This window comes from Acanthamoeba castellanii (genome assembly GCF_000313135.1).
Source record: "Acanthamoeba castellanii str. Neff unplaced genomic scaffold scf7180000084664, whole genome shotgun sequence".
Taxonomy (NCBI): domain Eukaryota; phylum Discosea; order Longamoebia; family Acanthamoebidae; genus Acanthamoeba; species Acanthamoeba castellanii.
Window position 1 is genome coordinate 353560 of NW_004457466.1, and position 24135 is coordinate 377694.

At 57.5% G+C, this 24135-nt stretch overlaps 12 protein-coding genes across 12 annotated transcripts; 6 read left to right on the forward strand and 6 right to left on the reverse strand.

Moving 5' to 3' along the window:
- Positions 1-285: 285 nt before the first annotated feature.
- On the forward strand, positions 286-6197 carry ACA1_369670 (uncharacterized protein; the record flags this gene model as incomplete). The annotated part of the gene is made up of 24 exons (XM_004340196.1): positions 286-489; positions 661-757; positions 847-1049; positions 1118-1307; positions 1386-1662; positions 1760-1858; positions 1951-2056; positions 2140-2244; positions 2309-2452; positions 2535-2780; positions 2895-3038; positions 3138-3229; positions 3327-3702; positions 3798-3929; positions 4092-4235; positions 4305-4432; positions 4592-4796; positions 4888-4995; positions 5070-5191; positions 5263-5374; positions 5458-5637; positions 5706-5813; positions 5892-5966; positions 6027-6197. 24 exons carry the CDS (start codon positions 286-288, stop codon positions 6195-6197), a joined length of 3768 nt encoding a protein of 1255 aa, XP_004340244.1.
- Positions 6198-6899: 702 nt separating this feature from the next.
- On the forward strand, positions 6900-7881 carry ACA1_369680 (OmpAlike domain containing protein; the record flags this gene model as incomplete). Its single annotated transcript, XM_004340197.1, has 5 exons — positions 6900-6974; positions 7144-7249; positions 7317-7481; positions 7567-7674; positions 7757-7881. The coding sequence occupies 5 exons, from the start codon at positions 6900-6902 to the stop codon at positions 7879-7881; spliced, it is 579 nt and encodes a 192-aa protein (XP_004340245.1).
- A 219-nt stretch (positions 7882-8100) lies between these two features.
- On the forward strand, positions 8101-9077 carry ACA1_369690 (NEDD8conjugating enzyme Ubc12, putative; the record flags this gene model as incomplete). Its single annotated transcript, XM_004340198.1, has 4 exons — positions 8101-8389; positions 8453-8637; positions 8735-8851; positions 8937-9077. The coding sequence occupies 4 exons, from the start codon at positions 8101-8103 to the stop codon at positions 9075-9077; spliced, it is 732 nt and encodes a 243-aa protein (XP_004340246.1).
- Positions 9078-9230: 153 nt separating this feature from the next.
- Positions 9231-10802, reverse strand: ACA1_369700 (Ser/Thr kinase STK, putative; the record flags this gene model as incomplete). Its single annotated transcript, XM_004340199.1, has 5 exons — positions 9231-9444; positions 9580-9765; positions 9890-10159; positions 10266-10318; positions 10494-10802. 5 exons carry the CDS (start codon positions 10800-10802, stop codon positions 9231-9233), a joined length of 1032 nt encoding a protein of 343 aa, XP_004340247.1.
- Positions 10803-11635: 833 nt separating this feature from the next.
- Positions 11636-13715, forward strand: ACA1_369710 (Hypothetical protein; the record flags this gene model as incomplete). Its single annotated transcript, XM_004340200.1, has 5 exons — positions 11636-11839; positions 11972-12260; positions 12370-12588; positions 12694-12814; positions 12911-13715. 5 exons carry the CDS (start codon positions 11636-11638, stop codon positions 13713-13715), a joined length of 1638 nt encoding a protein of 545 aa, XP_004340248.1.
- A 134-nt stretch (positions 13716-13849) lies between these two features.
- Positions 13850-15219, reverse strand: ACA1_369720 (Ras subfamily protein; the record flags this gene model as incomplete). The annotated part of the gene is made up of 9 exons (XM_004340201.1): positions 13850-13925; positions 14021-14136; positions 14186-14267; positions 14361-14437; positions 14486-14551; positions 14692-14742; positions 14821-14878; positions 14964-15026; positions 15158-15219. The coding sequence occupies 9 exons, from the start codon at positions 15217-15219 to the stop codon at positions 13850-13852; spliced, it is 651 nt and encodes a 216-aa protein (XP_004340249.1).
- Positions 15220-15495: 276 nt separating this feature from the next.
- Positions 15496-17048, reverse strand: ACA1_369730 (phosphoglycerate mutase family protein; the record flags this gene model as incomplete). Its single annotated transcript, XM_004340202.1, has 7 exons — positions 15496-15821; positions 15895-16031; positions 16120-16254; positions 16342-16465; positions 16555-16663; positions 16771-16878; positions 16974-17048. The coding sequence occupies 7 exons, from the start codon at positions 17046-17048 to the stop codon at positions 15496-15498; spliced, it is 1014 nt and encodes a 337-aa protein (XP_004340250.1).
- A 535-nt stretch (positions 17049-17583) lies between these two features.
- Positions 17584-19039, reverse strand: ACA1_369740 (cyclin, Nterminal domain containing protein; the record flags this gene model as incomplete). The annotated part of the gene is made up of 7 exons (XM_004340203.1): positions 17584-17778; positions 17867-17978; positions 18051-18096; positions 18170-18293; positions 18359-18484; positions 18587-18668; positions 18744-19039. 7 exons carry the CDS (start codon positions 19037-19039, stop codon positions 17584-17586), a joined length of 981 nt encoding a protein of 326 aa, XP_004340251.1.
- Positions 19040-19314: 275 nt separating this feature from the next.
- ACA1_369750 (RNA recognition motif domain containing protein) lies at positions 19315-20149 on the forward strand (the record flags this gene model as incomplete). The annotated part of the gene is made up of 5 exons (XM_004340204.1): positions 19315-19392; positions 19455-19553; positions 19651-19731; positions 19831-19934; positions 20008-20149. 5 exons carry the CDS (start codon positions 19315-19317, stop codon positions 20147-20149), a joined length of 504 nt encoding a protein of 167 aa, XP_004340252.1.
- Positions 20150-20655: 506 nt separating this feature from the next.
- On the forward strand, positions 20656-21443 carry ACA1_369760 (uncharacterized protein; the record flags this gene model as incomplete). The annotated part of the gene is made up of 3 exons (XM_004340205.1): positions 20656-20765; positions 20874-21184; positions 21304-21443. The coding sequence occupies 3 exons, from the start codon at positions 20656-20658 to the stop codon at positions 21441-21443; spliced, it is 561 nt and encodes a 186-aa protein (XP_004340253.1).
- A 178-nt stretch (positions 21444-21621) lies between these two features.
- Positions 21622-23555, reverse strand: ACA1_369770 (Omethyltransferase domain containing protein; the record flags this gene model as incomplete). The annotated part of the gene is made up of 8 exons (XM_004340206.1): positions 21622-21865; positions 21947-22049; positions 22120-22266; positions 22337-22483; positions 22529-22701; positions 22812-22984; positions 23057-23210; positions 23512-23555. The coding sequence occupies 8 exons, from the start codon at positions 23553-23555 to the stop codon at positions 21622-21624; spliced, it is 1185 nt and encodes a 394-aa protein (XP_004340254.1).
- Positions 23556-23668: 113 nt separating this feature from the next.
- On the reverse strand, positions 23669-24013 carry ACA1_369780 (uncharacterized protein; the record flags this gene model as incomplete). Its single annotated transcript, XM_004340207.1, has 2 exons — positions 23669-23856; positions 23962-24013. The coding sequence occupies 2 exons, from the start codon at positions 24011-24013 to the stop codon at positions 23669-23671; spliced, it is 240 nt and encodes a 79-aa protein (XP_004340255.1).
- Positions 24014-24135: the final 122 nt, after the last annotated feature.

Below are 24135 nucleotides of genomic sequence, written 5' to 3' on the forward strand. Positions count from 1 at the left end.
CAAGCATCTGCGTGATCTTTTCCTCATTGCGCGTAAGAATCGAAGCGAATGCGTGCCATGCGTGCTGATGTCACGTTGTGGTTTTGGGCAGTGCAAGAAGAAGATGCCGCATGGGAGCGGGTGGCAAAGGAGGTGTTTGTGAACGAGGCACAGCCACCACCCTCGCCCTCTGCCTTTTCGTCCTCCCAGCCCGGTGCCTCTGCTGCGACCACACGCGGCCTCATACTCAAGGGCGTCAAATGGCGGCTGCCCACGCCCACCGCTACCGAGGTGGCTGGGGAGGGAATGGAGGGCAAGGCCGAGCCCGAGGTGCGCTTCGTGCCTCACGAGCAGTTCGACAGCGCTCCCCTCCCAGTCAACAAGTTCCGCTGGCCCTACGTCTACCTCTACGTTGCCATCTGCAAGGTCAGCTTGTGCCTGCCCAGTGGTGTGCTATCGCTCGTTGCTGGTTCGTCGCTGATCGTGAGCTGGGTTGGCGAGGACAGGAGGGTGACACGTATGGCGCACAGCGGCCCTCGATCAAGAACTGGATTGCAACCATGCAAGACAAACAGCAGGTTCTTTCCCTCTTTAGCTGAACGTGCGAGTCGACCACATGCCTGGGAGTACTCACATGCGCTCAATCTCTCTCGTGGCCGCGTTGATGGTTATCATTCCCAGGAATGGCTCCTGTTGCTGCTTCACGTGGGCAAGGTGCCCGTCCGGAAGGACATGTTTCGCAAGATCAACCGCATCACCTACGACACCAAGCGCGATGGTGAGCGTGCACCCGCATTTTGATGAATCCCCAGGGTCCTCAACGAATAACTCCTGTGTGTGTGTGTGTGTGGTGTTACAATTTATCAGGGTTCGAGCGATGCGTGGAGATGAAGCTCCCGGACGCAGAGGGAGGAGACAAGGAAGGACTGGACGAGTTCACCCGAAAGCTGAGGGTTTGCGTGGGCAACAGCCTCGGCAAACAGATCAACTTTTATCAGGCCGAAGTGGACAAGCTCTACGAGAGTCGCGCCATCCCCGGCTGGAACTATTGCAACTTCTTCGCTGCCAAGGTTTGCGCCGGGCAGGCCCTCTCCATCATCATGTCTTGGTTTGTGCTGATCTCTGCCGTTGTCATTAGGAAGCGCTGGCGTTCACGTTTGTGCGAGCCAACATGCTCGAGGAGGCGCTCACACTCTACGAGGAGCTGGAGGACCAGTTCTACCAGCTGAATGGACTCGAGCGCCGGGACAGGCCCACCAGCGACGAGACGCCTGAAACCCAATCTGCCGGCAGCTCGCCAGAAATGACCAGCGCCAGCGATGTCGACAGTACGTGACGCTATCTTGGTCGGTAGGGCTGGCTCTCTGTGGGCAGTGCCCTCACCCACAATGTGTGCTCGAGCGCAGAGAGCGTATCCGCACCGGCCTCACCGTCGAGCATGCGAAGATCGAGCCTCAACATCAGCGGCACCGGCAGCGGGAGTTCGGGCTCGCCCACGTCGTCTCCGTCTTCGCTTCGACGCACGGAGACAGCGGCGACCGTTGTTGCGTCGTCGTCGCCGACGACGACCGAGAGTCCACCGCCGGCAGCGGCAGCAGCACTCAAGACGGCCGCCAAGAATCGCAGCTTCTCCCAGAGCGAGGGCAGGGCCGTCCATCACCGGCCCGGTGACCGCGAAGCCAGGTTAGCCACCTCCTCCACGCGTGTGTGCGCGTGCATGCGTGTGCGAGTGGGCTTTGACGAACCATTTGCTTGCTCCGTTGTTTTTCTGCTGGTACAGGAGGGATTCGAGGTCGCGGTCCTCTTCTTCTCTTGGGCGCCAGGCGCCCGCCAAGCTCCCCACCATGGACAAGTTCGGCGGCGAATCAGGCTCCGACAAGTGCGACACTCCTCCCCCACCACAATGAAGGCCTTTGGGAGGCTTTGTTGCTCACACCCGTCGTTTCTTCTTTTTCTTACTTTGTCTCTCAGGTCGTCCGTGCTCGACGTGACTGTGAAAGACTACCGCAAGCTCATCTTCGAAAATGCCATCTCCGAGTTCGACTTCAGGAAATACGTGTTTGCGCGCCAGTCCGAGGTAAGCGTGTGTGCCCAGTGGTGGTGGCTGCTTCGCCGATGACATCGGTGTTTAAATTGAGTCGTCTTTCCGAAAAACTGCAGTTGCGTTTCATGCTCCATCGGCCGTGGGATGTGGCCTCCAACGCGGTCCTCTTCATCCAAATGCTGTCTCGAGACCTCCAGAAGAAGAAAACGCCCGCCAGCGAGGTACCCAATAATGTCGTCACGTCCCGAACTCTTCGGCGAACTCACCCCGGCTTCTCCAACCCAGGAGACACGCAACTTTTCGATATCGTGGGTGTTCTCCGCGTGCTTGTGTGTAGTCGACGCGTGCCAGGAGGCCGCCAAAGCCATGAAGTTCGGAGACTTTGCCGAGAAGAGCCAACAGCCCAAGGAACTCAACCCACAGGTCTTTGTTCCCTCTCCGCCCCTCCAACCTGCGCGTGCGCAGCTGACGGTTGAGTACCTTGGGGCGGCGTGGGCTGCGCTATGTGCAGGCATCGGACTTTTTCATGCTGTCGGCAGCGTTGGGCGATTTGAGCAACTACGCGCGAACAAAGCTGAAGGAGCTGGGCAAGCTGCATGGGCTCTTCGACGACAAGGCGCCGCTCGTTCTGCCGCCCGACCCCGGGGCCGTGGATGACTCCTCCGCTTCGTCGTCGTCGTCGTCGTCGTCGTCGTCGTCGTCGAGTTCTGCAGCTGAGGAGACCGCCAACCCCGGCGAACAAGAAGCACCACCTACAGTACGCCATGTTCCCCTTCACTGTGTGCGCACAGGCGTGGGTCGCTGCGATCTCCCCAAGAAAAGTCGCAATTCGCCGCAGTTCAATTCACACGGAGCCCATTCCCTTGAATAGGACGATGACGGCGTGGAGAAAGAAGGCGAGGGCGACAACAACGGCAAGGACGACATGGCTATTCCTCCTCGCGCGCCGGGCATCACCAACGCCAGTCTCAACCGCGCGCTTCGTTCGCAGAAAGAGTTCGACCAGCTCTATATGGTGCGATTCATATCATTTGCCCCCCCCCAAGCGTGTGGTCGCCCTGCCACACATGTGCTCACCCACCGGGTCTCGCCTCTTTGCCACTACGCGCTGCAGGATGTGAGTATGCAGGCAGTGCGCTTCTACAAGACATCCATGCGCAAGAGGCTCAAGCAACACGTCAAGGAGGAGATCGCCAACCTGTTCCTGTACCTTCTGCCCACTAGTACTTACTTCATTGCTCGGCCGTGCCTGGACTTATCGCGTGTGCGTGTGCGGTGTGTGTCGTGTGCGTGCGGTATCAAGTGTGAGGGGCGACTACGCGAAGGCCGAGGCCATGTACAAGTCGCTGTCCCAGCGGTATGCGAAGGAACGGTGGCTGCTGCTCGACAACACCATCCATGCCAAGCTCGCCCACTGCCAGCTGCACCTGCGGGACTACGCCGGCTTCCTCACGTCGGCGCTCGTCCTCCTCTCCTTCGAGTCGCGAAGCACGCGCGAAGACAAGGAGGCCCACCTCAAGCGCCTCTGTGCCGTGGCTCACCACCACATCCCGCCGGGCTCGGAGCTGAGCATGCGCCAGGTGCTGCGGGTCACCGCGCTCACGGTCAGCCAGCAGTCGTTCACCCTGGGACAGACCCTGTCCCTCGACTTTGTGATCGAGTCGAGCCTCCCCTCACCGGTACGTACCCAACACGACATCTTTTTCTTTTATTATATTTTTAAGAAAGGCGCAAGACGGACTTCGGCTGATTTTGCTGTTTGTTGGGAGCACAGGTGGTGTTTCAGGGGCTGCGGGCGGCGTTTGTGGACCAGGAGGAGGCGGCAAAGGCCGCTGCGGCCGCGGCCGCGGCTACGGCTGCCGCTTCCGCCCAGCCCTCGCCGGGCGCGCCGCTGCCTTCGCCGCGCGTTCTCTCCGCGCCCAAGGCCCCCGCCCTCTCTTCACCCGTCGGGCACAGGCGCACTCGATCCATACTCGTACGTCCTTCTTCCTTTCAACCCCGTGTGGAGTTCAACAGTTTTGGCCACGGACTGCGCTCATCAGCGTGTTGCGAACTATACGATATAAAGAACTCCCACGATATCGGAGATGCTGCGCGGGCCGCCGACGCCATCGTACTCGCGCAGAGCGATGTGTGCCTGTCGCCGGGCGTCAACAAGTTCACGCTGTCGACTAGGGCACGGCCGGCCTCGCTCTCCATTGGCGTCGCTCCAGTTGGGCTTACCTCTTCGCGTGTGTATGTGGGTGATGGTGATGGTGATGGTGGTGACCTCCGCCTGCAGGTGGACAAGAAGGGCAAATTCAAGCTCAGAGCGATTGAGGCCGTCATTGGTCAGCTCCGGCTGACCGATTACTTTGACGGCGTGCCCGACAAGGAGCGGATCGAAGTAGCGGTCCAGGAGAATGAAAGGTGGTACCAACAACAACAACAACAACAACAACAACAACAACAACAACAACAACAACAACAACAACAACAACAACAACATGTCAGTGACACTTGACAACTCGATGAGCATCGACTGACGTCACATCGCCAACTCGCACGGGTGTGACGATGGTGCCACAGGTCCCTGCAGATGGGAATCGCACAGCAGTCGCCCTACCTGCTGGTCGGCTATCCGCAGACTCTGCTGCTGACGCTGCACACCAAGCAGGACTCCTTCGCGGACGCGTCGGTGGTCTTCTCCTCGGCCACCCTCCAGCTCCTCTCGTCGCCCGTCACGGCCACCGTCAAGTCGGCCAACGGCGAAAAGAGGGAGATCAGCGTCCAGGTATGCCCGCACCACGCTCGCGCATGAATCAGTGCGCTCTCCGCCTTTTTTAACTGTACCTTCCATTCTTCCACCCTGTCGACTCAAGCAGCTCCGGGAGGAGTCTAACGAGTTGCGGCTTCCGCCGTGTGAGGAGCAGTCCACTGTGCATCTGTCGTTCAGCGCGCTCGCGCCGCCCAACACCGGATTCAACCACCAGGTGCGACACAGGCGCTGTGCTGTGAAACGCGCGGCACGCACGACACAAAGTAACTAATGTTGTTGCTTCTGAAGGTGACTGCTCGACTCGCGTACCGGCGAATGAGCGGCGAGAAGATGGACGCAACGGTCTCCAGCGCCTTCTACTTCGTCCATCCCTTCTCGCCCAAGACCTTTGTGGTCCCCTTCGGGCCTCGGTACTCTTTTTCCGCCTCCGCCTCGTCGCTCGCTCGTTCAGTCGGTTCTCACTGGGTATTCGGCCCCACAGGCTGTTCGTACAGGTGGTGCTTCGCTGCCAGGTCGGGTGGACGCGATTGCTGGACTACCGCCTCCGCTGCGCTCCCAGCCACCGGCTCATCCACGAAGCCAACACTATGCTGGTTTGCACCGCCGCCGCCACGCTGCGTGTGCGGTTGCCCGAGCTCACCTGCAATCGATAACACACACCCGGCCATCACTGCAGGTGGGGCAGACTGTCATCAACGACCAGGAGCTGTCGTTGGTGTTTCAGGTCGAGTCAGCCGGTGGTGGTGGCGAAGAAGCGACTGAGGACAGCCAGCTGGATATCAACTACCAGTTGGAGGGCTCAGACGAATCGTTGCCTCTGGCGTTCACCTGCCCCATCTCGCTCGACCTGCCCAAGGTCGCCGACACGCCGACACGGTCAAGCCTAGCTCAATCGCTAACTCCCTCCGCCGGCCGCCGCCGCAGCACCTGTACGAGGTCCAGATGGAGTACGCCGACAGTGGGGTTGTGGGGAACGTGATTCCTGTGACGCTCCACATCATCCGCCTGGCTTCCTCCTCGTCCAAAGATGAGGTAATCGAATCGAATCGACTCTTCTACTCACTCCCAAGAGCAAACCAAATGATGTTCACTACGCAACACACTGTACAGGGCCTGGCGTACGAGGTGCTCCCCAAGGAGCCCTGGCTCGTCCTCGGTCTCAAGAAGGCTCGCTTCACATTGGCCGTACGTCTCATTCTCCTCCGAAACAAACAGGTCTAGAAACTGAGACTTTGCTCCTCCAAGGTCGGAGAGCGGCGGACGTATCAGTTCAAGCTGCTGCCTATCAGCCCGGGCTATCTTCCGGTGCCCGCGGTGACGATCCACGGCGTGCCCATGGCGCAAGTGAGGTGCCTGCACTCGGCCAGGCAGATCCACGTCCTGCCCAAGGAGACCCTCTCCTCCTACTTCACCTAAGCCACGTGAACCACGCCTGGGCCAGCCCTGTTGCCCCCAACGCGTTCTTCACATTCCTGATTTGTTGTAAACTCGTTCGGCGTTTATTCTGGGCCAATCCCACACGCAGACGCACAGCACGCGACGGCGCCGTACAACGGGGTGGTCGGTGAGCTTGCAGATGTGGGGCTGGCGGCAGAAGCGTGGCTGAAGCGACTGGCACTGTCCTTAGGGAACGTGCAGCGCTTCCTCAGCTCCCCAAACATCCACTCGGGAGAGCCACTCCAAGTCGAGCGTGTTACTTCGACAAATGTTCTCATCGTGACAACAACCTTACATCCCCGAGCGCACCACTGCACTCAACCCAACGTCGGCCACGAGGCCTCCATGGCCCTCGTCGGTCCGCTGCAGCACCCACCCGACACTTCAACCGAGAGGCACGGGCCTTGGCGGCTCATACCGCAGAGCAAGGCACTCCTCCGACATACCCACCACTACTTGGCCTGCTTGCCAGACACCACACCCATAGCAGGATCAGACACGCCGCGCGACCTTCTCCGCCAACCCCATCTTCTTTTTCTTTTTTTTATTACATTTTTTATTTTTTTTTTGGCTTGGCTTGGCTGACTAAAATTCCCAAATGCAAGTAACAAAAACGGGGGTGTGCCCCTTCGTTTGTGTTCTTGGGAGGCCAGAGAAGAAAGGCATCGTTCTGAAATCAACATGGCCGCCCACATTACCAGGGCCTCCCTTCTTTTTCTGTTCGTGGCCCTATGCGCTTCCTGCGTTTTGGCGGAGGTACGTGACCGTGGCCAGCTTTTTCTGTTGAACGATGTGGAGAAGTGATTTTTTCCAATGTCATACTAACCTGCATATATCTGACGATTTCCTTCACCCTCAAGGACTTGGTACATCTCGTCAATCTTGCCCCCCCTCAACTCATAGAGTGTTAACTTCCCCTTCTCAGTGCCCAGATGATCCATTGAAGACTGTGCCCGGCAACTGTGGATGTGGTGTGCCGGAGGCAGATGTGTGCGACCTCTGCCCCGATAACAACGCCAAGACCGTTCCCGGTGCGTTCTCTCTGACGAGCGGTGACCACCTCTAGCGCGCTAATGACCTCTTTACGACCGCGTTTAGGCGTGTGCGGCTGCGCGGTTGCGGACGTGGACACCGACGGCGATGGGTTCCTTGATTGCAAGGACGACTGCCCGATGGACTTTAGGAAGACCTCGCCCGGCGTCTGTGGATGCGGCATCCTGGACGCCGACACCGACCACGATGGCGTTCTTGACTGCCTGGACAGTACGCCCAGCAAGCCCCAAGTTGGAGCAGGCGAGCAAGAAGCTTGAACGCCGACTCACCACACCCTCTCCATGAAATGACACAGATTGCCCCCATGATGAGGACAAGACAGAGCCGGGTGTCTGCGGATGTAACCAGATCGAGCAGACGCCCTGCGATAAGTGTCCAGATGACCCCAAGAAGGTCAGCCCTGGTACGTGAAGCGTCTTTCGAGGTTGTGACAAGTTAATGGCTGATGGTGGAGTGTGGGTGGTCAGGTGTGTGCGGGTGTGGAGTCCCTGAATTCGACATCCACGACACTGGCGATGTGGAGTGCCCCACCAACAGACGGCCGGGTCGTGTGGTCAACTTCAACATGGGCGTGCTCTACCAGGAGCACAGCTATGCCCAGGGCAACTGAGCGAGCCAGCTTGGAAAGCGGTAGCGTGGGTGTGCTTGATGGGAGGGATAATAAACCAAGCACGATGCTGTCCATCATCAGTGCCAACGTGGGTTGGCTCGTCTCTTCCTCCACACGACAGGCACGCCAGATGGTGTGGAAAAAAGTCCTAATCACAGAAAACGCAAAACAAAAGGCAAAAAAAGGTGCAAATCACATTTACACAAAACATCATCAACGATGCTGAAGCTCAAGCAGCTCCAGCAGCAGAAGCAGGCGGCGCAGCAGGCCAAGGCGGTCGAGCAAGAGGCGGCAGCTGCCGCCACGAATGGAGGAGATGCGGCAGCAACGGAGCCGGCAACGAATGGGGAGACGAAATCGACGTCGACTACCCCGCACGCGGCTGCATCACTGATGGCCAAGTACAAGGCATCCTCCGGCAAGAAGGAGGAGGGCGTCATGTCCCTCTCCAAGGCTGGAGGCAGGAATAAGAAGAGGCAGAATGCAGTCGAGCTTCGAGTGCAGAAAGGTTCGCACGCTTTGCACGTGCCACAACCTCACGTATTGATCTTTGATTTCTTTTATTGATTAGATCTGGCTGAGATGGATCCCGTGCCGGGCACGGAAGTGGACCTGCCAGAGGTGGATAACATCATGAAGCTGAAGGTAAAGGTCACGCCCACCGATGGTCTGTATCAGGGCGCCACCTTCTCTTTCGATCTCGACATCCCTCACAACTACCCCTATGAGCCTCCCAAAGCGACATGCACCACCATGGTACCGTTGCACGCATGCTTACACTGTTGCACGCCTTGGCCTTGCTGCACGAGCGAGTTTGGTGCATCTTTCTCAAGCTGGTGTCCGTACGGCTCAGGTGTATCACCCCAACATCGACCTCGAGGGCCACGTCTGCCTCAACATCCTCCGTGCCGATTGGATGCCCGTGCTCAGCTTGGGCTCTGTCATCTTTGGGCTGATGACCCTCTTCCTGGTTCGCCTCTTCTTCTCCCAATGTCTTTCACTCCCTCGTGAGAACTTCAAGTTCTTCCTTTCTCACCTTCTACCCTGCATTGCAGGAACCCAACCCCGATGATCCGTTGAACAAGGAGGCGGCGCAGCTGATGATCGATCGGCCGCGAGACTTTGAGCGTAACGTCAAGCAAGCGCTCCAGGGCGGCTACGTCGCCGGCAAGCAGTTCCCTCGCCTCCTCAAGTAGCGGTCCGAAACCTGCACCTCCACACCACAATACATCACATCTTCTCGTTCCGCTTCAACAGATGCAATGCAGACCAAGAGGTGAAGAAGCCCATGTGTTGAGCGTGCACGATGGTGGTGGGTGTGGTTGGTTGGTTGGTGATTTGGGTTGATACTATACAAGTATACAGCAGTTGCGGCGGTGTCCTCTCTTGGTGGGGCGAAGACTGCTCTTGCCTCCTCGCGGGCTGCGTCTGCCCGAGTTCTCGTTGTGGATGCCCTCGTCGTTGATGGCGCTCATCTCCGCGACGAACTCTGGCGTGAAGAGCGTCCGACTTGGCACGATCTCCAGGTACTCTTCTTCGCTTTCCACGTTCGCCAGCATCCACCTTCATGAACAAAACCGCATCACGAGTTAGTCGAGTGCATGCACGACACGCAACACGCCGCACACATACAAAACACGCGTGTACGCCATGGTGCATGCACGAAAAGAAGGAGATGAAGAGGGAGAAGGAAGGTACTTATGAGAGCTGATGGCGTCGAGCGAGAAACGTTTGTTCTTGTCCGGGTGGAGCATGCCTCGTATGAGTTCGACCAGGTCGGGGTCTAAAGACGGTGGGATCTGGTACTCGGCCTTGGCGATGTTTTCAAATAGCGTGTAGACGGTGGACCCCTCGAATGGATACCGCCCCGTCACGACATAGTACCTATACACGTATATGTGCGTCAACGCACAACACAGCAGCATTGATGATGATGATGATGATCGACGATCAAAATGATTAGCGCTTGAACACGACGTGCAAGGAGGAAGGAGAAGGTGTGGCGTACAGGGTGATGCCTGCAGCCCAGATGTCGCCCTTCACGCCAGAGAAGCGTTCGGCACCGGAGGCGACTTCGGGCGGTTGGAAGGCGGGGGAGCCTTGGGACTTGGGCGAGTAGGACGGATCGTCGAACGATTGCAGCAGCTCTGCCACTCCAAAATCCGAGATCTTGAGGCTCCCGTTCAGCGTCAGCATGAGGTTGCCCGGCTTGATGTCTCTATGTACAATCCCTTCCCCGTGCAAAAACTGGAGCCCTCTCACTAGATCGCGGAAGTAGCTGCACAAACAAATTGAATTAGTATTAAATGCCATTTAATGGGAATGAGGAATGATTATTGATTCCTGCGGAATTGAGGAATGAGAACTGAGGAATTGGGAAGTACCTTTGGGCCTGTCTTAGAGGCAGACAGCAGTCTGGGGCTCGATTTAGCAGATCCTGCAACGTCCCGCCGCCAACGTAGTCTAAGACTATAAATTTGTGCAGGTTAAGGAAGATAATGATAGAGATGGAGCAAGCGATGAGAGATAGAAGAGATAGAAGATTGAGGGAGGGTTGGAAGAGGATATAGTTTCCCTTTCTCCTCATTGGCAAAGGAATCGATGAGGGTGACGATGTTCGGGTGTGGCTTGAGCCTCTTCATGAGCGCGATCTCCTGTCGAACGGATGCTTCCCCTCCACCAGGAAGCTTCCTCAGCTGCGATTTCGTGATGATCTTGATCGCGACCGTCTTCATGGTGTTCGTGTCGAGCGCCTCTCTCACTTTGCCGTAAGATCCCTTGCCCAGCACCTCGCCGAGCAGGTACTGATTAACGGTTTTGGGCGATTTCGTTCGATACGTGATCTCGGTATCCTTAATCTTCCATGTGAGATCATTTTCGCTCTCCTGATCTTCCGAGAAGTCCTCTGAACCTTCATGCATTGGTCCCCTCTCTGTGTGATTGTGATCGAGCGAGTGGTGGAAGACCCTTGACGATGCCGATGTGCGAGTGGAGAGAGCCGTAGTTGGTGATGAAGACGCGGCTGAGGCGGTTCTGGTGGAGGTGGTGCTGGGGGCGTCCTCGTGCAACGATGCAGTTTCGCGGATGGGCGCGCGGGTAGCGGCAATCCGAATGGAGAGGTAAGGGTGAATGGAAAGGAGATTTGCGTGGCGTAGAGGTGGAGGGCGGTCGTTTCTTCGTCCAGCACCACGGAATCACCTCGATCACAGCAGGTAGTACTGCTCCACCACTTGTACTCTGGAAAGATGACAGAAGCCAAGAGAAACCCCCCCTCGTGTCCCCTAATTTCCCGGATTCTGAGGCCCAGCAACCAGTTGAGGCAAAGATGGACGTAAACACGGTCACTGTGAGGGCCTGAAATTGTTTCCTGTGTAGTGCTGCCCCACCACCATGATGCACAGGCATGTGTGGTCTCCTGACACCTTTATAACTCCAAATGTCCATAAGAAAGCAAAATAGGGATGTGCACTGGGTTGTAAAGCCTGGGACTGTTGTGTACATCTGTAGTGACAACCACAGATCTGAAGCTCATACTTTAACAGACACTGAGGCACCAAGCAACATCCAGCGTCAACAGCCTCTTCACCCTTCCATGTTCTTTTTCCTTGTGATTTTTTTGTTCCCTCCTTTTTCTCGGCTTGCAGTTGCGTGCGGGTTGTGGGACAAACGGCAGCATTTTACCGATTCTGATTGATTAATTGCATTCATTCCAAGTCTTGGCTTCGGGGAATCGATCAATCTGCAAGAAGGGACCATGGCTTTGAATGCAGCGCCAGGGAGTCCAATCATCCCGCTCAATGCACCCGTACTACAAGCCCAGGGTTACGGCGTCCATGGAAGCAGCAGCACAACCACCACAACAGCGGCTGGCCCGCTGGCCGCCAAGCCACCACATTCAACTTTGCCTCTGCCCATCATCCTCCCTCTCACCGTCTCCATCCCGCCCTCTGCTCCTCTGGTGCCCCCCCCCCCGCAAAGCCATATTTTTCCGTGTGTGCGGCTCTGACGCGTGTTGCTGCTACGCACACACCACCACACCACACCACAGACACCGCCCACGCGTGGGCGTGCACGACGCGGCCAACGACAGCGGCGCGCCAAGGCCACCACTGAGCCAGCGTCGCCGTCGCCGTCGACCCCCACTTCGTCGTCGTCGGTGGTGAGGTCGGTGCGGCCGCCCGCCATCCCGAGCATTGCGGTGTCGCCCGTGGCCACGACACACACGATCGCCACGGCGCCGGTCAAGCCCCTCTCCCCGCAGGAGGTCCAGCAGGTCGAGGGCATGATCGAGCGATGCCTCCACCTCTACATGAACCAGGAGGAGGTCATCATGGCCCTCCAAATTCAGGCCAACATCGCACCCACCATCACGCGACACGGTGCGTGTGTCTGCTCCTTCACCGTACACACCCTGTGGCCCATGCCCTCACACCGTGCGTGTCGTGCTGTGTGCGGTATGTGTGCGTGTCGTGTGTGTGCTGTGACTAGTGTGGCAGAGCATGGAGGGTAAGAGCCCAGAGTTCTTCCGGGCGTACGAGGTGCGACTGAAGATCAAGGAGCAGATCATGGCCTTCAACTACCTCGTCAGCCAGCAGGCGCAGGTCACCGAGAAGAGCAAGAACATGACCCTCGACTCGGGCAGCTTCTCTGCGCCTTCCTCCTCGATGGCCCTTACCTTTCCCTTCACCCCCTTCAACCCGCTCAGCGGTATTCCTCACTTTCTTTGCACCCGACTCAGTTGCCACTCGGCCTCTCGGTTAATGACGTGTGTCGTGTCGTGTGTCGGTGTCGCGTGTCACGTGTGCGACGCAGGGGTGGGTGGCTATGAACCGCTGCCTTCACCTTTTGCCGCGCCGGCGCCAGTCTTCCTTCCGCTCACCTCCTCGCTCTCTTCGCTCCTCACCGGCGTGCTCCCGCCCAGCGGCATTCTCACGTATGCCCCCACTCCACCCCAAACTTGACTGACGGTCGTCGAGAGAGAGCGAAAGCGCTCACACCTGTTGTGTTTGTGTGTTTTCTCTCCACGCAGCGCCTCCACGGATTCGGCCCTCACCCTCTCCACCAATTCGCTCATCAACAGCTTCCTCAAGTCGAGCTCCGATAATCTCCCATCAACATCATCATCATCATCTTCCTCCACCTCTTCATCGTCCTCGACGTCCACGTCATCGTCATCTTCGTCGTCGCCGTCTTCACTCTCATTTGCGTTTGGTCCGCCGCCCTCGCAACTGAACCCGGCCTCCTCCACTGCTTCGGCGACGGCGACCACAACATCGAACAACGCCCCGCTTCTCTCTTCGGGTTCCTTCGCCATGCCCTTCATCTCCGTCGAGAACATGGACTCGCCCACCACCCCCTTCTCCCCGTTCGCGCTCTTCTCCACGCAGCCCATCGTCACCACCACTTCACTCAGCTCCACCGCGGAGAGCGCCAGCAGCGGCGGCGGGCTCTTTGGCACCTCGGCCGCCGCCGCCAGCTCTGCGTCAGGTGACGTCAGCACGTCCAGCGCGATGCCAATACCAAACCAGTCGCTGCTGGGCGCGGGCCAGTCTCTTCGCAACAGCGCGACGGGCGTGTCGCCGATGTCGACCTCGCCCACGCCAGAGTCGTTCCTGACGTCGTCCATCTGCTCGATCCCGCTCACGGCCAGCACCAACGCCCTCCTCGACGCCCTCTCCGCCGGCGGCACCTCCCCGCTGCGCTTCTCGCCGCTCCTCACCGCGTCCACCTCGTCGGCCCCCTTCAACGGCTCGCTCGAGGGCCTCTTCCCCGACCTCGGCGCCGGTGGTGGCAGCGACGCCCAGGAACAACAGCAGCGAAGAGCTGAACAATGAGGAAGCTCTGTGTGTGGGGTTCGTGTAGAGCGAGAAAGAGGAAAGAAGAAGAAAAGTGTACAAAGGACTGGAAATGTGGCCTACACACGTTAGACAAAACTGTTACTTGGTTGGGGGTGTGTGATGTGAAGGGCTCATTCGCGAAACTTGTTGAGGCACTTGGCTGCCACCCAGGCCAGGCACACGCCCGTGTTGGTCCCCTCCTTGCTGCTGCAAATTCGTAACGCCCCCCCCCCACAAACGCACAGCCACACTTCAGGGCAATGAAGGCAAATACGGCCTTCGGGTTGGGGTGGGGAGCTCACCTGGTCTCGGCGAACTGTGCTCGCATGGTCTCGGCTAGGGCCTGCCCCTCCTCGGGCGTCACCCGTCGCTCCTCCGCGGCGGCATCCACCTGCAGGAAGCACGAGTCGCGGAAGATCTGAACAGCTGCTCGTGCCGGAGAGGGGAGTCACGGGGCTGGTACGTACTTTGGTCCCGATCAGGAGGATGATGTCAATCGTTGACGCGTAGAGGGCGATCTGCTGTCGCCAGTGTTGAATGTTCTCGAAGCTGTGTGCGTGTGCGTGCGTGTATGTGTGTTGCGTGTTGCGTGTGGTCAGGCCAAGCAAGAGCGTGGTCCCAACGTTGGCCAGGAGAGGGTACCTTTCTCGGTTGGTGATGTCGTACACCAGCATCTGGTGGGTTATGTTGTGGATCACAATTGCGTGAATGTGATGTGGCTACTAAATGGGAAGTGTGCTGCTGCGGGATTGAAGGAGACGACATACCGCGGCCATGGCATCGCGATAGTAGGATGTGGTCAGGCATCGAAACTTTTCCTGACCTCCCGTGTCCTGTTCTCGCACATAAAGAGTTGTGAGGGAGAAGACCCAGACAACACTCGCCGACGAACTAACCATGGCACACGCACAACCGCACACGCACACGCACAACCGCACACGCATGCGTGGCGTCACCAAGCGAGCGCGCGTACCCAAAGGATGAGTCGCACGGACTCCCGGCCCACGGTCACATCGGCAGATACCTGCCAACCGGACCATAATTAAGTGAGAGAGGTGCGGTCTTCGAGAGAGTGCAAGCGGCCTGCATGCAAGCAACGCACCACCGCCGTTTGCATGTGGCGCGAGACGTGCTCTTCGGGGAACGTGTTCTCTGTGAAGCTGCACAGACACCACAGCACACGCACACGCACGTACACGCGGGTCAGGGCAGGGAGCCCTCATGTGGGAGGGCAGGAGATGATACCGGCTCAAGAGGCAGGTCTTGCCGCAGCCATAGTCGCCCAGCATGATCACCTTGAACTTGGGTCTGCCGTGTAGTGTGGCGATATATATATATATAGCATAATATATATCATATGTACAATAAGTGTATATAGAAATAAAAACATATTGCAGGGGCGGCAGGAGTAGTAAAACAGAGGGGGGCAGAAGGTGCACCCGTCTCCTGGCTTGACGTCCGGCAAAGGCTCGCCACCTCCGCCACAGCACTCACTGAGCATCGTTGGTGGTGATGTTGACTGTTGGTGAGCTGTTGTTGTTGGTGCTTGCTCCCTCCTCCTCTCTCTTTCTCTTCGCTGCCGCCAATCCGGAGCGAGGCAGGAAAAGGTGCGGGAAAATCGCATTTTATTTTCCGTCTCAACGCTGGGGGCTGATTACTCTGATTGGGCTCTGATTGGGTTGTTTACCTCTTCATGTTCACGAGACAACAACCCACACTTCTCTCTGTACATGTCGTCGTCTTCTTCTTCTTCATCTCCTCCTTCTAAGCGTAAGCGTCAGTACTCGGCGAGGGAATACTTTCGCGGCCGCCCTCTGTCACCTCCGTCCTGGTTGACCGCCTTGAGGCTGGTGTTGTTGCTGCCCTGCTCGCTCGCCAGGTTATCAGCGCCTTCCCCGTCGTTGTTGTTGGTGGTGGCCGACGACTTCTGGCTGAGCGCAGGCAAGGTGGTCGACCTCTTGGGGCTGAGCTGGTCCATCTCCTCGGGCCGGTTGTTGACCGCCTGCGGGATGTGGGCCACCAAGCCCAGCAGGTCGGTGTTGTTGAACGTGCGCCGCACGATGCGATGCCACGTCGAATGGTCCGGCTTCTCGTCCCAGGGACCTGAACCGTGTGAACGTTGTATGAGCTTAGTTGTGTTGTGGTGTGCGCTCAAAGCTGGAGTAGGCGGCCGTACAGATGGAGCGCATCCAGTTGATGTCCGACTCCACGATCCCATTGTAGGGGTTGCGTCGCGAGTAGTGGAGGATCTGGCAGTTGTGGATCTTCTCCTGGGGGTCCTGGATCATGCGGAGGAATTCGGCCTGCTTGATGCTAATGCGATTCCGATCGGAATGGAAGTGAAATGAGTGCTCGCTTGGCGAGGCTGCTGCTGTCGGGTTTGCGAAGCCAGAAAACGTACTTCTCGAGAGTGATACGGAAGCCCCACATGATGTTACCGTGGCACACGAGCAAGACCTTGTAGCCCGAGCAGGTTTGTCGCAGGTGCGAGACCACTCGCGCAACGCGCATGCACACACTCGCTATGGACTCGCCACTGGCGTAATGGCAAAGTAAACGTCAGTCACTACCCCCCTCGATACCATAGGAGTCTGTGGAGTGCTGGAGAAGAGGAGAGACGTACCCAGGGGGCGCGTGGTAGAAGGGGTCCAGCTCTTCACGGGCGAGCTCTTCTTGATGGCGGGTGCGTACTTCGCTGCGGCTGAGATTGCTGAGGATACCTCTGTCCCTCTCTCGCAAGAAGAAATCTGATGTCCACTCAACGTCTCGTGATGAGTTGCGTTTCGGGGCAAGTAGCGTACTAGGGTGTGTGCGGGTGGGCGCGCCAAGAAGGTACCGGTGTGCCAATGGGCGTTGTCAAGGTCGAGCAGCGCCGCCGTTTCCATAGCGCGCACGTACTCGCTGCAGATGTACCAATCGAACTTCTTCGACACGTTCTCCTTGATCTGCAATTGCCCACATGGCGTCCGTCAGGTAGTGCACTTAGTGAGCGACCCTGTGGCACTGGGCAGAGGAGGTGGGGTGGCAGGAAACAAATGGAAGAAGAACGCACCCACTGTCCTGCGATCTGGGCCTGGCTGCGTCCCTTGTCGGAGAGGCGGTAGCGGCTGGTGTGTCGGTTGCGGAAGTCAGGGTTCTGCCAGTCACTGTCGTCTCCATGCTGTCCACATGCACACACACCGCGAAGTTAATAACCTCCAGCTCTGCTCATGCGCCGGAAGGCACTGTGTGCACTGTGTAGCGACTGTACGGTACCTTGCTTCGCTCATGGGCAAGGCAACCTTCGCTTTCGGCGTGCCTGACCAACACTAAATCTACTGGCATGTCCATCTTTTGCAGCTCTGATCGCGGTCACTGGTCTGCAGAAACTGCAAGATTAAATTGAGCGAGCAGCGGCAAAAATCGCAACGTTGAGAATGCAGATTGGATCGAGAGAAAGAGGAAGAGAAAGAGGAAGAGAAAGAGGAAGAAAGGGACGGCCCGCACCCACAAGGAGTTTGAACGCAAGTAAGATGACACAAATCTCGGGGAAATCTGCTGGGTCTCGTTCTCTAGATTTCAAATTTGCAATCAGTGCATCTGGACCTTTCAGCCTCGGGGCTTGAGCCGGGAGACAAGAGGAAGATGCGTACCCAGCCAAGAGGAGCGTCTTGTTTGTGCAGAATGGAGTTCGCGCCTCCTTGTGCAACACCAAACCCAAACGAATTGGGGTGGCTCAGAAACGCAACGGACACGCACAAGTTGGCGGCGAGGAGTGATGGTGACGAGTTGGACGTCAGCACTCGAACAGGAAGCTGACGATGGACGTTTATGATGGCTGTTTGCCGTTCGGTGGTGACCGACTCGAGTCATGCGCTGTGGGCACTTACGCGGCGGCCTTGGCGAGCTGCAGCGGAGAGGGTGGAGAGTACTTCTGGGCGTACTCCTGGTAGACCATGAGGGCCGTGTCGTAGGGGATGGCCTGCAGCGTTTGCAGGCTGTCGAGCAGGCTGCTCGACACCTCCTCGAGATCCTGCTTCTTGGCATCGAACACCTCCCACCAGGGGAACTGTTGCATCGACTGGGGAGCACACGTGAAGGTAAGTGTGTGTGTGTGTGTGTGTGATTAGTCTCGGACACGGGAGTTGCTGTCGGGCGGAGGGGCTCACCTGAGGCACTTCCATGTTGCTCTGTTCCAGGATGAATTGAGCGAGGTAGAGGGAGGAGCAGGCTAGCACCTGTGGTCGATGATTCCTTTGCATGCACAATGGCGTGTAGTATCTGCATAAAGCGAGTCAGGAGGTTCATAGCGTTGTCGATGTGAGAGAGGGCTGCGGAGGAGCGGAAGCGTACAGATCGTTGGTAAGGTTCCAGGATACTTGCGCGAGAGCTTGCGAGCCTGTGCCCACATCAAGGAAATCAGTGAGCCTTGAGAAGAGAGTGTAAGAGTAAAAGAAGCAGCCGATGGGTACCATTGAGAGAGTTGATGTAGTTCAGGAGGAACTTGTGCGGATGAATGAAAGTGAGATCGAAGTCGAGCGTTCGCAGCAGGATCTGTTCGGCGGCCACCACTTCGTCACGCAAGTCCCAATATTTCTGCGCACAAGGTCAGTGCGGGCGGCAGGCGGCGTGTTATAGGAGTGCGCTGGGGCAGCCGGTACCTTGCCGATCTTGAGCATCGGCTGTTGGGGCTGAAGCAGGAAGTAGCACGAGTTGATGACGTCCCTCGCTTTCCGCAGCGTCTCCTCCGCTTTGCACGCCAGGTACAGACAGCTCTGCGCCATCAACTGCGCAGTTGGGCAAGAGTAACACAAACCACGACTCAGCGCTCAGCCCAAACCAGAGTGATCAGCCGTCAGCAAGGAAAGAAAGAGAAGCCCAGCGCGTACCGCAATGTCTAGCTTGTGGAGCGGGTGGAGATCGTAGAAGCGATGGAAGTAGTACTGGGCCGTGCATGCTGTTCGTGCAGGCCTGCGGCGACCCCAACGCAGCAACTTGAGCGCAGCACTTCAAGCACAAGATAGGCTACTTTTGGTGGAGACGTACAAGCGGAGGAGACCGGCAGCCTTGCGCATCAGAAGGCAGCCGAAGTAGCGCAAGATCATGTCCGTATCGGCATCGATCATCTGCGTCTTGTGTACGTTTTCGGGGGTCACCGCGAATGGATCTTCATCCTGCTGCTTGTTCTCCGCGATTCGCTGTTTCTTCGCCGCATGCACAGCAGCAGACGAGTTGTGGCCATGGGAGGAATGCCGTCTTTCTCGCCTCTCCCTTTCCTTCTCCTTCTCGCGCTCCCGCTCTCTATCCCTCTGCACGCCTCCCACGCTCCTTCTCCCCTCCATCTCGAAGATTTGGAATTGATTTAAAAAATCAAAGAAATAACTGGCTAATTATTTTCTTTTTCTTTTCACCTGCACAGTCCGCATCCGCAACACGCAAGATGAGTAGGTCGAAGGTCGACCACAGCGACACTCACCCCCGCACGAGCTCTGTACGTATTGCGTCATGCAACTGGAAGGATCTTGCAAGGAATGAGAAGCTGATCATGGGTCTGGGAATGTGGTGCGCATTTTTCGGTGCACGGGGAGGACAGTACAGGGCAGCTGCAGGTGAAGTTATGGAGCACAAGCTCTACGTAGGCAACCTCGCCCCGACTGCCAACGAGTACATTCCTCATGCCAACAAGCCAAATCTGGTGATTCAGACTTTAATTCTTCCCCCCCCCCAAGGTACCACGTAATCAAGCTGTTTCAGCAGTATGGCAAGATTGTGAGAGAACAGTTCATCTGGCACAAGCATGGACCCAAGCGAGGCGAACCCAAGGGCTTCTGCTTCGTTGAGTTTGCCACCAAGCAGGTACGCACTCCACCGCTTCTTGGTCGCTCGCTGTGCGCCACTCGCCCTCTGAGGGCGTAGCTCGACGCTAACGTCCCACTCCTCTCGGCGCCAACAGGAAGCGCAGACGGCCAAGGAAAGGGCCAACGGCAGGATGTTCCTCGGGCGTCCCCTGGTCGTGCGCTTCGTCGATGAGAAGGTGCGCCCCGTCTTTTTTTCACGCTCGAGACTTCTTCTGGCGCTAGGGCCTCTGCTCTGGCCCGTGCTCACACACACGTCTCACCTCTCGCCGCCTCAGGTGTTGTACTCCAACGACCGGCTCTCCGATGACAGTGCGGTGGTTGAAGCGGAGAAGGCCCGCAAACAGGAGAATGAGAGAGATAAGGAACATAAGAGGATCAGGTGCCGTCTCTCTTCTCCGCGTACATGGCTGCGTAACAGGAAACTTCTCACACCGTGCTCTCACCATCAACAGCAACGAGGCCAAGATCAAGGCCATCCAGGCCAAGCTGGCGCTGATGAAGAAGGAGACACCACCAGCCTCATCAGATGCAGGAGGCAAGCAGCCCTCGTCGTACAGCGCCCGCAACCCGAGCCTCCGCGACAGGCCCTACTGATGGCGCTGTGAGCACCAGCGCACGTGTACATACCTTGAGTTGTTGGGTTTAGCCGTTAGGGTCCAAGAAAGTCAACAGAAACTTGACGTTTTATTTCCTCAACTATGCGCATCACTATGTCCGAGATTGACAGTGAAATTGCCACCGAAGATGCAGCTGTTTCGAGAAATGTCGTGGAAGAAGGCGAGAGCACCGTCTCTTGAGACAACGTGGGTCCATGGCCACTAGAGGACAGAACGAAAAGAAAGCGAAAGCGATGGGGTTGGATGGATGTTGGGTGCGCTGAAGGCACCGAACCGCCCGAGCTGCGGGTCAACCTTACTTCGCGAAACCTGGCCAGCGCGAAGCGCGAGTTTTAGTCTTACATTCCAACTCGCGCAACAGCGAACAACCACTACAGCACCACATCACCGCAAGACCAAACCGAAGCCACACCTAAGCTTTGGTTGTAACAGATACCCAACAACCCAAAACCCACAACACCAATCCCTCCACCTCATCCAGCCATGGGAAACACCAACGCCACCAGCGCCTCTGTCGAGCAGGAAGTCAAGAACGTGCTCGAGTCCAACGAGGAGGTGTCCAACGAGATGCTGGCCTCCCTCATGTGGGATAGGTAGGTGTCACACATCCACTTCCACTTCTTATTGTTCGGCAGCCAATGGGCGGGGACAGTCGTTTATTTTTGTTTTGGGCGAACACTCACTCCTCCCCCGACGCACAGTCCCCCCGAGGCCCTGCTGGCTGCGCTGAAGGAGGAGGACTTCGGCCTCTCCGAGTTCGTGTGGCTGGACAAGAAGGACAAGAGCGAAAGCGACAACAGCCACGAGCGAAACCAGAAGAGCTCTGAAGGCGACGAAGCGCGAGCCAGGCGGATCGCCGAGATCAGGCGACGCGTCGAAGAGGAGGTGGCCAGGCGCCGCAAGGAGATGGCCCAGCAGGAGGAAGAGGCCGAAAAGAGGGCGAAGAGGAAGAACCTCGCCGACAATGCGCTGGTCCTCCAGTGCGCCCACTGCTCCGCCCCCATCACCAAGGGTATGTTTACACACATTCCAGTCATAGCTCACTCTACGTATACCTGGTAACCAATCAGGTGTGACCTCGTTTGGGTTAACATTCCTCTAACGCCAACGACAACTTCTATCCACCGCCAGGTGTCAACGTGATCGCGGCCACGGCAGCCAACGGCAAGGTCTACTGCAAGGCCCACAGTACGCAGCTCCTCAAGGCCCGCGCCTACGAGCAGAAGGCCGCCAAGCAGCAGAAGCCGCGCCACGGCAAGAGGGCGCACTAGGCCCATCCACCCACAGACCGGCCTGCCCGCCCGTCTTCAACTCCACCTATACATAGTGTGAATAAACCTACCTTCATGTATCGAACGCCCCAATGGCATGTATCACCTTTATCTTTATCCGTATGTTCAAAACAAACAGCTTTATATACAAGAGTGTGTCTCAAACACTGCGAGGTGTTCATGCGAGACGACCTTCGATGATGTGGTAGATGCCACGCGTGGGGACGGATCGCGCCAGGGCGAGGCCAGCCCTGGAGAAGAGCTGCTCGAACTGGTGGCCGGTGCGCTCCTTGCCGCCGAGCATGACCATCATGTGCAGGTCTTGCACCTCCACGCTCAGCGGGATGAGGTTGGAGTGCTGGCCCTCTGGTGGCATCACATTCTCGATCACCACCACCCTGCTGTGGGGCTTCATCATGTATCTGTTGATACACCAGCCACAAACATTATTCAGAAATCCATCATCAAAGCTGCCTGTCATTGGGCTCGAGCTCAGAAAATACCTGATGTTCTTGAGAATGAGCGCTGCCTTGCTGTCGTTCCAGTCGTGCAGCACCATGCGCAGCACGAAGACATCGGCCTCGGGGATGCGATCCAGGAAGCTCCCTGAGGAAAGGTGTGAGGCCGAGGGTTCACCCTGACAAGAAGAGCGAGTCTGGAGTGGAGCTGATGTTACCCGCGATGAACGTGGTGCGATTGCGGAGCGGGTCGTCGGCCCACTTGGTCCTGGCCTTTTCTATCACCGATTCCTGGTCGAACAGAATCCCGCTCACCTCCGGTGAAGGAACGTTCTCCAAGAGCAAGTGAAGCACAGTCCCCAGCCCTGCACACAGTTGAGCCACATAAGATGTGAGCTGCGCCAAGCAAAGAATGCACAGAAAACTAAAGCATACCGCCGCCAACATCGATGATGGAGACTTGCTCGCTTCCCTTCTCGCGCTGCACTTGCTGAACGAGTGCGGGCCAGTCGAAGTCCTGAACAATCGGCGGCGTGGTGATGGAGAGTGTCTGCACCAGCATCTTCTGGAAGTACTCCAGTTCTGGTAGACACCACCGGCAAGTCAGCCCAAAACCAAGTGAGCCACCGGTGCACGTGAGATGGCGGCAATGGACCTCTGCGGTGTTCGGGTTCGTTGTAGTAGGTCCACAGGTCTTTCCCCCGTTGACGTGATCGAATGCAGTCTCGCCCGTGAGAAGCATGTGCGAAAGTCCGTTCCACCCCTCGTACTGGGCCAATCCGAAGCACAAGATGCTCGCCCTAGCCAGAAAACCACAAGCCACTCACATGATGAGCGCCGCCGTGTGTGTTGTGTGTGTTGTGGTGTGTGTGTTGTGTGTTGAGTGGTTGGGGGAAGATGGTGTACGTACCTCACGCTCTGAGGGTGGTCTCGGCGGAGCAGGAGGCTCATGGGCGTGTGACCGAAGCGCCGCCCGGCATGCTCCTCGAACACGCCGATGGACGACAGCAGCCGAAGGAACCGATAAACCAACTCTTCGTCACTGGCCTTCAACCGTTGCGCGATCTCGCTCGACGTCGGCCACTGTTCACCAGGCAATCACATCATTAGCTTCTCGCTCGAACAGACCACACCTGAGCACACCAGGTCGCGTACCAGTTGGTCTGGCTCTGGTGGCACGACGTCAGCGAGGCCGAGGGTGGCGGCGGCGTGGAGGGCGCGGTTGTGCACGAACTTGAAGTGGAGCTCGAGCAGCCTCAGCTGGGGAGGGAGGAAGGCATCGCGTAGGCTCTGGAGCCAGGCGAGCACCCTATTCAAGGCGAGCACGACCCATCGAGGAGGCAAGGGGAATGCAGCGCCTTCGTTTGCCCACGACGCGAATGGTTGGGAAGAGGGAGTGGTGGATGAAGAGAACGTAGAGGAAGAGGCTGGAGTGGCATAAGTGGAGGAAGGCGAGTAGAGGATGGTGGTAGCCACCACCAGCAAGGCCGCAGCCACAGCAGCAAAGTGAAACACGCGCATCAGCTACAGATAGTGATTCTTTGTTGTGAGGTAGTTACGTAAAAGTGTTGGCTGGTGGTCGCTGCAAGCAGGTCCGCTTGCTGACACACCTGATCGGGCAGCCGGACCACCCGAAACGAACCACCGGCGACATTTCGGTGGTTGCCTGTACATTTCCCTTTGTTTTCCTTTCTATTTTTTTTTAAAAATCCAAGCCGTCATACGTTTGTGGAAAGTCTGAAAAAAGCGTAGCGAGGGAGAGAGACCTCACTGAGCGACAGCGCCTTCGACGAGGTGGAAGATGCCGCGAGTGTGAGTGACGCTCAGCATGCGGAAGCCGGCGGCTTCGAACACCTCGCGGAACTGGACCTCGCTGCGCTCCTTGCCGTTGAGCATCACCGCCATGTGCAGGTCCTGCAACTCCACGCTCACAGGGACCTGCCTGGTGTATTGACCTACACTCGATCGAGAGAGAGAGAGAGAGAGAGTGGAGTCAGCCAAATTGTGGAGACAATAGTGCCCATCACCTTACGGCTGAGCTGGGGGTGAGTGCAACGTACCTTCAGGCGCGAGCAAGCTGTCGACTACGATGAGCCGACCGTTGGGTCTCATCGCCCTGCGTACGTTCTCGAGGATCTTCACGCACACATCGTCTACAATACGTATTGTTCGCACATTGGCATGCGTCAGCTAATGGGGCCTGTCATCGACAAGCTACTTAATACATGTAATTG